This window comes from Plodia interpunctella, chromosome 25 (assembly GCF_027563975.2).
Source record: "Plodia interpunctella isolate USDA-ARS_2022_Savannah chromosome 25, ilPloInte3.2, whole genome shotgun sequence".
Lineage (NCBI taxonomy): Eukaryota > Metazoa > Arthropoda > Insecta > Lepidoptera > Pyralidae > Plodia > Plodia interpunctella.
In genome coordinates, this window is record NC_071318.1 from 6544095 (window position 1) to 6559630 (window position 15536).

A 15536-nucleotide genomic window follows, 5' to 3' on the forward strand; every position below is an offset into this window, starting at 1 on the left:
ATGCACGTATGTGCTTGATTTTAAAAATAGAAAAGTTCCAGTCGGTAGGATGATTTGGGGTTATATAATCTATGATTTGGTTCAGGTTTAAGGTTTAGTGTTGTATTTCATGTCGACATTTTATTTATCGATAAAGGTTTTGAAGGAAATTGAAATAAAAGAATCAGATATCGGGTTTTTTATATATTTAGAACAAGAAATGTATAGTTACAACCATTGAGGATATTAAATATCATATTGTAAAAACTATTGTATAAAGTGAAAGAGAATGTGACATTTTTTCATATTTTTTTTATTCAATTATAATTAATTCCAATAAATTAATAATTATAGACACATAAATTACGTGAAAATATTAATTAATTAATAAATTACTTAAAAACAGCCAAGTAACTACTGATGTAAATATTTTTGGTTATCCATGCTTACTTTTAGGAATGAGTATTTAAAAATTTCTATTCCGCACTTCAAAGAAAGTCGGCGTCGTATAGTTTTCCAAAATCAACTTTGCCGCCATTTTGGAAAACTTTACATAAAATCTTAAACGATCTTACAAATTATCGGGAACAACATTTAAGGCTAAGATCGCACTAAAACTGATTTATATTCGGAATATATTTCTCCATGTACCCATGTCCCTTTCCATTTCAACTTACTCATTATTGCGCTTTAATGATTTTTTGTCAAATTGACTAGAGGACATTTTTTTAAATGATAGTACATAGAGAGTGCATCAGGTTTAGTGATCAGATCTTAATGCCGCTACTATTTCTTGTGCAACTCAAATTTTCCTCACAAAAGCTATACTGAAATAGAGGTAATTATTTAAACCGACACAATAATTATATAGAAATACCTAACGTTTAGGTACAATATTAACTAAATCGGTTTATACGATCAACACAGACACCTACGTCCTATTTATAATAATCATAAAAAGACGAAAGGAAATTTCAACATTGATTTTTAATTAACCGGAAGATCTTAGTTTTAACTTTTTTTTTTTATTTTTTTTTTAAATTAGTTTTATAAAATACGTATTTGTATCAAATCGAAGTCAGCTAGCACGAACGAGGAAAAATGGCTGACCGAATTTCCATAATCTCATTTAATTATAAATATCATTGCTTTCATTGTTCTAGTACACCTTAAAGTTGAAGTTGGTAAAATACTTATTCAATACTTTATTTTGAGACTCTTATTTATCTTACGATGCATTTTTTTTTCTAATTATCTCTATCCTTATTCGAGTCTGTTGGAAGTTGGAATGATTCAGTTAAAATGCCGCCAAGACCACGAAAAGTTGTAGTGATGTACTTTCCCTGATCTCGATATTTAATGGGATTATGAGTATCGACAACTACAATAATGTAACTAAGAGTATCACATGCTACTCTGCACGCCGCGGTTCGTCCCCATTGCGTTTGTTTTAGAAACTTAGGCCTGTTTGCGTGACGCACACGGTCAGTCGCGTCGCGTGTGAACGCAGCGTCCCAGCCGCCGCGTTTCGAACGCTCGACCTCTTACACTAAACAACAGGTACAAATCGTGTGCGCGCGCTCCACTCAATGGGAACTAACTGTTGTGCAGTTATTAGAGGAATCAACACCGAAAACGAATACCTAATAAACAGACAGTGAAATTGATATTACATGATATTTTTATTTAAATTCGAAACTATTGGTTATTAATTAATTCGCTCACCCGAAGCTGGACCGATTCCGTTTTTATTTACATATTTATTGCAATCTGTTATTTACCCGACCTATCAAGCTAATATGACGCTAATACGCTTGTAAATAAAGCTTTTTGTTGACTGGACTTGGTCGAGTCGTTAAATTGTAGTTTCGTCGATCCGGTTTCTATTTTTCACTGTCTATAATGATAATATGGGGAGAAAACGTACCATGTCTCATTCTCATTGTTATATATTTATCGAATTTCCTATAACCCTATTTAGAAATAGGTAATTCCAATTCATACTTGGTGCGTTTTCTCACATTTTGTGACGATGATAATGCGTTACAGGGAAGCGGTAGGTGCTGCGAAATGCCATACATTATAAAATTATCAACAGGGTATAAGATCTAAAAGCTACTACTAGAGAAACAGATCCAAAATACAGGAAGTACGTGGTGAGCAAACATTGTTATAAATTGTAATAATTTTAAAACGACAGCCTTCGCAGCGTAAGTGGGCGTTGTGCAATTGTTTTTATTTTAATAGAATTTTGACGTATGAAGTAATAGTAACACATTTAGTCGATGTCTCGAGTGTTCTACAGCGTGAAAAATATTTCATCTCGGTCATCGATAGTCGATGAGACGCGCGTCCCTACACTACCCCACATTTGTATTGAGCATTTGACTAGAATATCGCGGGGAGCGTCAAGAGGATTGCAATTCAAAATGGAATGACAATGAAATATTTTTACGTGCAGAATGTAAACTTACGTATTTTATTCTCTATGGAAGATATCATTTCTTCATATTGTGGTCTTAATTTTATCGGAATAGCGTACGATTCGGTCGCTTTTTATGATTTGTGCACGCGGCCGAGCCTAGGCCATTCCACCTACACGTTTAGCGTATTATACGACTGCTTAGAAAATGCTACATGCTTAATCCTTCAGCACTATTTATCACCATTTCTGGACAGTCATCTGTTCCCATTACGTCGGATTTTCAATTGATTTACTTATTAAAGGGCCTTATCCACCTTTGTACGCGTTCACACGAATGGCCACAGAGCAAAAATAATCTAAATGTATTTTCAGCTCGTATTCCCTAAAGTGCTTGCGATTTTTTTGACCTTACAATTAGGTACTAATTAAATTTGGTGTCTTTTCTGAATTTAAGAAAAAAAAAAAGATTATTTTATGCCAGTTTCAAACTTTTTTTTTTTTGTGGATGTATTCCTGTGATCTTTGCCCTGTGACCTCACTCTTATTTTTAACCATTATCTATTTATTTAATCAATCAATCGCCACGTGATTATTTTATTTTTTGCTAAACTCACAGCCTCATATCAATATTAGCCTATGCATAGAGTATTGTTTCTGTGTCGCCAATTATTTTTATTCTTACTTTTTTTTTTTAATTTCATAAAAAATGCATCAAAACACCTTTCAAAAAGTAGCCGTATGCTATTGATAACAGGTGTGATTATCCCTTGTCACTTATTGGGGTTCTTACAATGTTTATTATGTCGTAACCCTACACGGCTTATCATTGGGTAATAAAGGCTCTGATAACTGATAAAAGTTATTCTAACTAGAAATATTGGAACCATTTTTTTCTTTTTCACTTATTTTTTAAATTGGCAATGAATGTTGTAAAATGTAACAGATATGCAATGATAATAATTAATTAATGTTATTACATTATTATAATATTAATTAATTATAACCAAAATATATTTTTATATGCTTTTTTTTAAGTTATCATAGCCTTTTGTCGCCGCCAATATTAGTAGAACGCTTTGCCACCAGCCGCTTATAACTATGAAGATATGATTAGCATATTAAAATACATACAAAAATATCAGTTAAAGTTAAGTTGCAACCCGTTCAGACATGTTAAAATTTTCACAATTATCAATTATTGCTTGTCGATTATGATACTCTAGTGTAGACGGACCTGCGGCCCCTAAATTATTGAGCACTGTTATTATTTTTAATAACTATTACCAAACAAGGGGTGACCTGCAAATCGTTCTACTAACAAATTAGTAAGTGACAACTAACCTATCTGCCTAACACTCATTCCAAAATATTTTTTTTTGCATTTTCACATTAATTATTATCTAAAAAGTCGATGAGTTTCAGTAAATATCTTGGTGTTCTTGTTTCGTTCCGTACAGCGATACATTCAGACTACAATAAATTAAGGGTACATACATTTTTTTTTTTAAAAGAAATAATTTTAGGAATCACACAGATGAATCGCCCCATACATTTTTCTAATAAATAAATCAATTCAGGTCAATTGAGTATTGAAAAATCATTGAGAAGCACACCTACATTACAATAAGTAAAATACAATTAATTGCACGAATATATACTAAATTAATTAATGTGACATTAACCTATGAACGAACAGTGCCGTAGCCAGTGTAGTAAAAAATGGAAAATAATATTTAAATATCACTCAGATATTAATGAGATCAATATATTTTCCGATTGGCTACGGCGCGAGATTAAATAATTGATTAAATTATATTATTATAAGGTTATAAATTCATCAACATAACACTCCCAACTATTCTTGATAAATAAATAATATATCCGTATTGGATCGTTTTGAATAGTTGAAATTGTTGCTGAATCAAAATAACACAAAACACAACAATTATTTAACCTAAAGACAATACTAATTTAAGTATATTAGCAAGACTTGTGCTATCCGTATCAATGGCGAAACTACAGTCCAATAATTATAATTAAAATCAAACGTACACCTTCTATATGCCCCCTTGCCGATAATATAATTTGAATTCATCGACAAATTGACATTTAGAATAGACTAAAACTAAACCAAACGATTTTAAGACACTCTAAACGCCCTTCTGTAGGTTTAAAATTTTATTTTCACTTTTAACGACAGAAAGACGCGTAGAGAGCTTGGTAACTCACAATTTCGTCTAAATTATAGTATGCCTAATAATGAAACATATTAATACTAAGTTGTAATAAAACGCGTATGTCAAGCTGCATGAAATAAAGCGAAAAGTTTTTTTTTTTTTTAGATTTTTAAATATTAAAAATTAAGGACAAAGTTAAGTAGCTCACTCGCGATTCTGCGTGTAGATAAATAAAGTTCACAATAAATAGTAAACATTCGTCTCCTTACACGATCATTATGTCTACCAACGCTCTTCGAGTCATTTGTTTAATATATTTTTATTAAATTACTGGCTATTAGTTATTGCACGTTTTACATTTACAATAAATATATAAATACTTGTAAATTTTAATCTCCATCTTTGGTATGTAATGAGTACCTATTAGTTAATATCTGAAATGTTACAAAACTGTTTTTACATATATTAAGTATATATTTTTTTTTTTACAAAAATCGTAGGGTCGTTAGGACGGCACGATATTAATTCTATTCAAGTTCGATGTTCATAAATAGGTCTTTTATCGGATCGTATGCTTCTGTGACAGGTGTGGCGTGTGATACGCGGCGAGATACAAATTATTTTATTTTTATTAATCAACTTTTTTTTTCTATTTACAAATTTCCATTTAGACTAAGACAATTAAAGCCTACTTCGAATAGACGCAGGGTCGCATCCATACATTATTATTATAGCAGGTACCGATCATATGTTTTGACATCGATTTTCTTTTGAAACGATATCGTTAGACTAGGTATGCACCATGTTTCCGCGAACGGACTATACTCTCCGTCCTTCTCTTGGTTTCAGCCTGGCATCGTGCTGTCTCGCTCGCGGGCGGCCAGCCGCCCTGACGCCGCTCCTGCCTCGCTACCCCCCCTCCCCCCACATGCCCCCCATTCCCCGCCCAGGCACTCAGCCTGAGCTCCATCGATTTCCCACGTATCTACGCGGCCAGTGTTAAATCCGTGATTTCCCGTGACACCTATAAGCGTAACCCGAGTTTCTGTGTCTAATCTCCAAAATTTATCTCAAAAACTAACCTACCTACCGGGCGGGCCTAAACCCTTCCCATTCCACAGATCTTTTCGATTTTTTATTTATTTATTTTTTTTTGCTAAAATTTTATCAAAACCTATCACAGTTTTTGATTAGTTTTCATCCTTAATTAGTTTTAAATATATGATTAAAATATACGTATAGATAATATATATTTTCTCCGAATCTTTAACAATATAACACTATTTGACTTCGGTTGCGCCGTGTTGTGCGCGGCGATGGTCAAAATGTCCGAACTTCTTATATTTGGCAATTGTTTATTGATCTGAATGCGAGCGGCCCTAACCGCGAGTATAACTGTACTTTAATGTACCTAACACGATATGGTCGCATATAAAATTGGAGCATAGCATTATGTTATTATTGCTAATATTATTTATTATATCCGAAAACTATTTCTCGATAACCACAACCGTTCATAAGCGAAGTTTAATATCATTATTTTGTTATTGACTACCAATATGTTTCGGTGATGGGTGTTACACCATAGCATTAGATGCCGTCGTCTACATTATTGCGTGCTCTCAGCTTCATTCAACGCCGGCCATCTTATTCGCGCACGCGCAAAACTCTCGGGCATTTAATTCCGCCATTTTGATTTCCTCAAACACTTAACCCAATTTCTCGATTATATATAAATAGACCGGCGTCGAACAAAGAGTACAATGAGCGGGTCAAAAGTCAAAAACAGTCGCTAGTTTACAAAATGTACAAAACGCGAATCTTGCGCACTTCAATTGTTGTAAGAGCGCAAGATTCACGAGAAATGCCCGGAAGACAGACAGTCAGGTCCAGTTGGCGAGGCCTGAAGCCTTGGCCGAGCCTCGAGTATGTATGTGTGTGTATGTATGGGTGCGCGCCTGCTGTGCCGTCCTAGCGTCCAGCTAGGCCGAGTCCGGGTCGATCCCCTTAGATGGTCTTGATCTTGTTGGTCTTGAAGCTGACTTGCAACACTCTGTTCCCGAGCGTGTAGCCATTCAGTGACTGAATGGCAACCACCGCTTCGTCGTAATTGGTCATCGTAATAAAACCATAGCCTTTGCATTTATTGGTTTGGAGATCTCTGATGACTTTTACGCTCTGGACGGCGCCAAACGGGCCGAACAACTGCCAGAGAACATTCTCTTCTGTCTCCGGAGCGAGATTGTAGACAAAGATACACCATTCGGAGCCGACGGCGCCGGGCAACACGCCGCCGAGCAGTTCGCCGGCTAGAGGGCTGTAACGCTGCAAGCCTTTATTGATGGCTAAGAGAGACTTGCCTGAACTGAATCGTCCTAGAGGCGCCGGAAAGCGCAGCGCAGCAGGAAGATAAGCCGCCAGCGGTGCCAGCGCTTTTCCATTGTTGCTCGGATTATTGGCGAACTTCACTGTGATCGGTTCTGTTGCTCCCTTCGGCACGGTCCCGTTCAACTCCTGGATCGCCCGCTCTGCTTCCACTCGCTGGTCGAATCTGATAAAACCCACGCCTTTGGATAGACCTTGCTCGCCGCCAGTGAAAGGCCGCCCGCCTGAATTCTCGCACAGGATCCGCGAAGTGATAATCCTCCCGTACGGACTAAACAGCCGCTCGAGTTCAGTCTGTGTCATGGTCTTTGGTAATCCAGAGACGTAGAGGTTCGCCCCTTTGATAGCTTCGCTGCTCGGCCGGGCGTATGACACTTTGATTGTTTTGTTCTGGAGACGGAGTCCGTTTAGAGTGGCGATGGCCTTCTCCGCGTCCTCAGGCCGGTGGTAATTCACAAAGGCGTATCCGAGGCTCTGTCCGCCACCGTGAAGTGCGTGATTCAAGGCGTCAGGGAATGCCGCTCCTTTGTTCCTAATCAGCTTGCAGGATTCCACCTCGCCGATGCTCGAGAATAAACTCCGTATCTCCTCCTGTGTCATGCTCTGCGGCAGGTAGTTTATGATCAGGTTGGTCTTGGACTCCTCGCCCGACCCGTTTTGCTGTTCACCGTCGCCTTTAGACATGGTGGCGGCTTAAATCATAAACGGAAAGAACGAAAGGGAAACGAAAAACGCGGTAAATAAAAACGGGCACGACCGTTTCGGTGGCGCGCACGAACGTTATTGAAGCCGAGGGGTTGGACTGGGGCGCATGTTCGGGGCGTATCGACCCGCTTATATAACGCGGTTCGTTCACCCCCGGTGGTATAGTATCCGAAAAAACCAGAGCCCCCCGGCATCGATCTTACCCGGGAAGCGCTGAATTGGGTTCCGTCCGCCCGCTGCGTTTTATGTTATTACGCGGCCCTACGTTACTTACTACTTTAGCGTACATTACGTAGTTTAATCGTAGGCGGTTACAAGCTGGCATTTAGGACTAAGCAATGTATGTCGATTAGCTTTGTGCACCTGTATTTAACTTTGACATTTTGCTGATGCATTATGTAAAAGGTACGGTGGAGTTTGAAGTTACGTTACGTCATGAAATGAAATGACGTGACGGACGTCTCATTCATGTGGTCGTTTTACTATTGTTACTACGATTTTCAATGTGTACGTAATAATTACTACACTTTTAGAACTAAATATAGTAACTATTACATACGACATGCATCTTTATAACATCTTTATTTAATAAACTATATAAAAAATATTCTCTATTTCTTATATAAGATCCATACGATTTAAAAAATGAGATTATTTATTGTACATACTTAAAAAAAATTATACATGACCCTTTATTCTATATTTTGGTTATCCAATGAAATAAATTTTAAAATTTTAAATGAACTTGGTTCTACATTCATACTTGATTTTATCGTATTTTTTGGTAAGTACAGATTTGTGTAAAAGATATAAAATCTTATTTTGAAAAACAAAGTTTCATTAAATTTAATATTTTTAAAATTCTGATATTGCAATTCAGCCGTTTTGCCGCGGGTCAATGTTCGTGATGGGCTGCACAACTTGGATATTTTATTATTAACATTTGTTTTTTAAAACTAATAAATTATTATATCTTCCAAATTACTCTAAACCTAACAACAAACAACTAAACAATAACGCGTAAGGATAATAAAGGCTCTTTTTTATTTTGGCTATATTCTATTATAGGTTTTAATTATTCTAATTTAAAAATAGAAATATTTTTTTATTAATTACCAAAATCAATTCATATAACAAAATCAAGTATTTTACAAAATTATAAGAAAAAAGTGACGTATACAAAATATGGAACAGAACAATAAATTCTTTTATACCACATTGTGACACCTGCTACCTCAGTAGTACTTATACGAGTACCATTTTGCCAATAAAAGGGGTGCAGGAATGCACGGTGTCACTACAATAATCGGGTCATAAGTTATCCTTTTGTGTCAGTTTTTTTATAGTGGCTTTAGAGATAAACCAATTTGTTTCAGCTCACAGATTTTGTGAATTATTTTGTCCTTTTTGAAAATATTTTTTTAAAATATATTTGCGATAGAAATATTACCTTTAGTGAATACTTTTTGAAATATATTTACTATACAGTAAATATATTTTTATCATTTTGTATCTGTTTGTGTAAGTATTTCATATTTCTTGTTTGATTCGAATTCATTCGTTCAACATATTTTTACTTTGGAGACCAGATATTTTTATTTCATTTCATTATTCATAATGTTGCATTTGTTGAGAAAATCTTAAGGTGATTATCTTACAAGCGCCACCATTACATTCTTATCAATTGCCTTTATTTATAACTCAGAACCTTTATGGTTCTGTTTACGCTTAAACGGCTGGGCAAATTTTTATGAACTTCGGTAAAGAAGTACCTTATACCGTGGATTAATACATAGGTTAGGTTTTAATCTTGAAAGTACGCGATTCCCGTAGGATTTGATATAATAACTAATTGTCAATGGCTCTTTAAATAGTTGATGGCGTTGTCTGTGCACAAAAGCACGATGCAGCTAGTAAATAATATAAATTGATGAAAGTTTGATGGTGGAGCTAGAGTGTGAGTTTTCGTAGCCTTAAGTCATATCTAAAAATACACTGCAAATATATTTCGCAAACGTTTCTATCAAGAGGTGACTACTCAGAGTGCACCCCCCTAGTGGAAGGGGTCACACCCACCTCCTAACTGGGTTGGTGGGGATATACAGCCTGGCATTGGGTACGGTCAGCATTCAGGTTACAGAGACGTAAAGAAGCCTAAATGTCTCTCCTATAAAGCATTATGTTTAAAATAACTATACTTGGTATATTATATAAATTAGGCAGGTGACTAGTTGTAAAATCGAACCCAAATCTTCAACATTTAAAAATGTCTTTTTTACGCATACCCTGGACTTTTAGGCGTCACAGCAAAGAATGTACACGATGATGATGAGAGAAATAGATTTGTAACCAGCTCAGATGAGATAGTAGCTTATAAAAGCAGTAGTAAAAACAAAACAAGCTGTTCTTCCGGGCCAGTTAGATGCAAATTCCTCACGCTCCGCAGTCAATCAAGCTGTTTTGCAAGTCAAATGGTGAGCTAACAACCAAGTTTATGATAGGGGTGGCTACGTACTCCTCATCATCAATAAATTTAAGAACAGGATTCTTTTTGATGGATTATTTTCCACTCTGTTCCATACTTTACCATACATACTCTTATGAAAATATTATTCAATGAATGATCCGCAATAATTTCGAAATTCGTTTTCAACTTAGTATAGATTTTTGTTTTTAATTAGTTTTAAGTTTTTTTAATTAGTTTAATTAAATGTCTAGATATTATAGATTGGTGTTAAAAAAACTAAGTACCTATGATTATTATATTACATTACTTGACGAAAATGTATTTAAAACTAAGTCTACTGCGGACTTCCGAACCGCAGCGCGCAGGGGAAAAAGCGGCGCAACAAACTTCACCGCAGCCTTTTCTCCAAGGATGTCAATTAACAAATGTAGGTCTTATATGCATATCAAAACAAAATTTGACGAATGCACATCATTTATAATGTCGACTGCAACTTATTTTTATCGATAGAAATATTAATAATGATTTATTTTTGACCCAGTCGAATAGCAAATTGATTAAATTTGCTATTCGACTGCGTCAAAAATAAATCATATGAAGGTATTTAAATAATTAAACACGATATTAAATGTCACTTTAATTGATCACTTTTATTAATTACGGAATTTGTTGTTTTCGGTTTCATTAAAGCATATTAGAAATATATTTATTTTATCTACGTTACAAATGCCTTTTGTCTTCATAGTCATGATGTTACAATACAATACTATCATACAAGCTTCACATTAAATTTTGTTTTTTATATTAGAAAAACGTATTATCTGATTTAACTAGTTGGAAAATAGCCAATTCCTTAATTGTTTATGTGTAATGAACCGCATCTCAAATTATCTATGCATCGACAGCAGCGTCTGTGCGACGATTTTGGAAAGCTTAATGTTAACTTGACATATTAACATTAATAAATAGTTAAGTGCAAGTATATTAAGAACTAAAGACTAAGAACAAAAGGACTGGAACAAAGAAATTTAACGCAGGGAATGCCGCGGGCTAAGTCTAATATTTTACATACAATATAATAAAACAACACACCAAATATGACCCATTTGTAAATCGGTTATTTATAGGTAAAATAACGTTTGAACTTTGAACCCAGTTTCAATAAAGGCCAACCCTAATACTGCTTCAATTTAAATGTAGATTCCCGCTCGCTGCTATCGCTAAACGTATATTTTACTGTTCCTTTATCACTGCACTAGCTTTTGTGTCTGACTTCACCTAGTTAATTGCCCTTATATCATGTTATTCCATCTTTGGCCTAATCAATATGCCAGACTGGATACACTGTCAGTTCGTCTCGTCAGCTCAATATGGAACTGATCTTTTCGAGATTAACCTGGGTCTTAGATATATATAAATAAATATATAAATATATATTAGGACAAATCACACAGATTGCGCTAACCTCGTAGTGGTAAAGTGCTTGCCTCTGAACCGAGAGGTCCCGGATTCAATCCCCGGTCGGGTCATGATGGAAATGGATGATCTTTTTCTGATTGGCCCGGGTCTTGGATGTTTATCTATATATATGTATTTATTATAAAATATAGTACCGTTGAGTTAGTATCCCATCATCGATCTCGAACTTACTTTGGGGCTAACTCAATCTGTGTGATTTGTCCTAATATATTTATTTATTATATAAAATGTACTAAGTATAGGGTAACATGTACAAATCTCAAAACTGCGAACAGGTAGCACTTTGTCAGGTGGCCACTCAAAATAAGATAACTTTTTTACATCCAAAGAAAACATTATTCCTTGTTACATCCCCTTTGGGCTTGGAACGTGCCAAACCTTATTTTTAAACAAAAATATTGCTTATTTACACAGTAATAAAATTTATATTCCTGTGTCGTTTACAACCAGGAAAAATGGCCGATGGATATTTGCCAATCAAAGAAATTCAAACCCTGTGATCCAGATATTAAAGTTGATTCTGATCTGACGTGAAGGAATACCATTTATATCAAGGTTAAGGAACTAGTGATCTATTTTGTTACTTATTGTGGTTGAAATAAGGTCGGGTTTACATTTACAATTGCTTTATTAGGGGTAGTTTCCGATGTACTTTTACAGTCGCAACTTGAAGGAAAGCGTATTTCCATGGTCATCTTTTAAATTATTTTTAGAAGCTTGCTTTAAAACTTGCAATGTTTCTAAGTATGTTTGTTCGTTTGGTATCAATTTTTGCGTCAACTTTTGAACTTAATCTTCGACCGAATGATCTGAAATTTTATGTGTATATTTCATACATTTCAAATGCATTATGATAATAATCGATGACCTCAGTGGCGAAGTGGTAAGGTTCTAGCCACTGAACCGAGAGGTCCCGGGTTCGATCCCCGGTCGGGTCATGATGGAAAATGATCTTTTTCTGATTGGCCCGGGTCTTGGATGTCTATCTATATATGTATTTGTTATAAAATATAGTATCGTTGAGTTAGTATCCCATAACACAAGTCTCGAACTTACTTTGGGGCTAGCTCAATCTGTGTGATTTGTCCTAATATATATATAATGCATGACCAGATGGTGCTGCCAAGATCTGCTGCCAACAGAAGAAATGTCGAAAGAAACTTTAAACAGTGTTAGTTCCTATCATGCCAGAAGGGCTTACCAATTCAGGTCTTACTATTAAGACTATTCTTGACCTGAGCTGGGATCGAACCCGGGACCTCCAGAGTAACAGTCCGGCATGATGACCACTAGATCACAGAGGTCATCGAAAAATAAATAAACATCCAGAAAAATTACCAATATCTCAAGAACCGTATGACAATGGAGACGCACCCTAACACAATCGCGCTCCACCACCCTCACCGCGTGGGGTCAACGACATCAGCTGGTCCCCGGATCAATGGGGAAGGGGGTCACATGTACCTCCTCGCTGGAACTGGGCCTTTTAAGGAGATTGACCTTAAATTGCAAGGTTTGTTTAAGATTTAAGTACGGTCACAAAATTTTAGTACAGCTCTAAAATGGCGACCGGTAATAGGTAAGCCAGCACTGCCAGAGAAAGAAATTCGGGAAAATTTATTCAGGAAAAAAAAATGCAATTTTTACATACAAACTAGGGGCCAGCTCCGTGCCAGTAGTGCCAGTAGTTTGTGAGAAATAACTATTTAATACAAGAATTGACGTGAAAAAGTGCCTGTGAAGGTCTAATTTCTGAATAAATGTATTTAAAAACGCAAATATATTTTAAAGTTGACATAAAAACAAATTGAAAAAAAAAAAAGTGGTTGGTGGGTAGGTTAACAATATTAGTATCTACACAATTATTTTTCTAAATTCTGTTCAGATGAGCAATGGTGGTCGATGAAAAATACATGAGTCAGATTGATATATAACCTCATATAGCACGAGTAGAATTCGAATCTGGAGCCTTTCGATCCACAGAGTAGAATAGAATTTATTGCATAGGTACACACCTACAAACAGTAATTTTCAACACAGAACATTGGTGTGTGAACACTGCGTGCAGGCGTCTAACCGCTTTAAATATGAAATACTTATGTTAAATCCCTAAATATAATTTGTGCTCAAATTAGGTACCGCAAGAACGAAGGGTTCTCGAAACCATTTAGGTCCAGCCGTAAAGTCCTCGCTGACCGACAATGCCCGGGAATCAAACCTAAACCCTAACGGTGGGCAATTGGCACGGACACCCTATTTTGTTTTTTAATACTCGTAGGAATTATTCAACAGGACATAAAATATAGTACCCCATTTAAATATGGCACAGTGTAGGGTGGAAACACAGAGCTGCTTGAAAAAAAGAAAATATGTTGGTCTTCCCCGAATACCATAATGTTTTGACATTGATTTGACTTTAAAACGTAATCGCTTTTTGTTGCTTCAGTATTGTTGAAATGATAAAATGTTAGGACTACTCTATCCCCGTGGATGTGGGAAGCAGCATTGGCGTCCAACATCATTGAAATCTGGCAGGAAAATAGACTAATGATGCAAAAAAAAAGGCGCCTATCTCTGTTTGTTTGTAATAATTTTATTGTTCTTACGAAAATTAAGAACATTAATTTCAATTAATATGTATGAGAAAAGTCCATATTACATGTACAATGTAAGGATCTCTGATTGAGAGGACATACACAGCTCTGTATACGAAATTAATCTGTGCTATGTCGCCCGAGGGACGCACGCGCCAAGCGACATGTGTGTACCGCGGATTTTACAAACGCGCGGAATGCTACATTATGTGGAAGGAGAATTTTTATGTAAATTTAAATGGATTTGTTATACATGTCACACATGTTTTTTAACTTATTTTCGAAAATAATAATGAGATGAAAAAATTTCTGGAATCGAGCGGGAATTGAACCCGCGCCCCTGTATATCCGGGACAGTGCTCTTGACCACTGCTATCGAGACCATGCCAGCCTTCATGGAATGACAGCGCGACCGCAGCGTTTAAAACGTTCTGCGAACCACCCTAGTACATATTACATTACATATTACATTATAAAGCTTTCGAAAAGTCAGTTTTACGAATTTGCAAAATTATTCATGATGTTACTCACTATTTTAATTTCACAAATAGTGATATGCTCTAACAGCCTATTGTGTTTCATTGTAAAGAAAATAAAAAACGTTTCATTCCATACAATTGGATCCATTCGTAACGCTAACATTTGGGCTTTTAAAATTAGTAGTGTTGTCTCTCTTTCTCTGTTCTCCACAATATACTAGATATTGTGGAGAACAGAGACAGATGTATCATCTTAGGGTTACGCAAGTGGGACAAAATGTATTGTCAGTTAATGAGGACAATGACTTTAGGAAGAAAATTGCAACCATTTGGAAATTCTGAAAGCAAACAAATTGAAAATTTAATTTAATTTTCTCGGGTTTTGTGGTGTATTTCCATGAAAATTCAGTAGATATTTACAGAAACCTTCCCATGGGCCGTATTATTTATTATACTGTGCCAAATTAAAAAAAAAACATCTGTTTATCTGTTTGAACCTCCGTTTGAACTGAAGATTCTTGACGGAGGAGTGATTCGATTTAATTCATTTTATTTATTCGCAAAAAATGGGATTTACAATGAATGATGATCTATAAAACAATAATTCCCCAATTTAATTATTAAAAGGTATCACTAGAATCGCATTTGTGTGAACATTATTAACCTAACCTTAAATAAAATTAATAAATCACAACAACTAGTTAATAATTATTATATTAATCTTTTTAATAATCGGATAATGTATTTTTTGACAAAACTGTTACATAAAAGCGATATGATTTGAATATTGAAAAAAGAATTATTAAAAAAAATACTGGTCGTCACTGTCTCTTTAAAAAAGGGCCC

General features: G+C 35.5%; 1 protein-coding gene across 1 annotated transcript; it reads right to left on the bottom strand.

The window, feature by feature from the left end:
* Window positions 1–170: 170 nt before the first annotated feature.
* On the bottom strand, window positions 171–7754 carry LOC128680785 (ELAV-like protein 4). The gene has a single exon (XM_053764189.1). The coding sequence runs from the start codon at window positions 7648–7650 to the stop codon at window positions 6589–6591; it is 1062 nt and encodes a 353-aa protein (XP_053620164.1). The 5' UTR covers window positions 7651–7754; the 3' UTR covers window positions 171–6588.
* Window positions 7755–15536: the final 7782 nt, after the last annotated feature.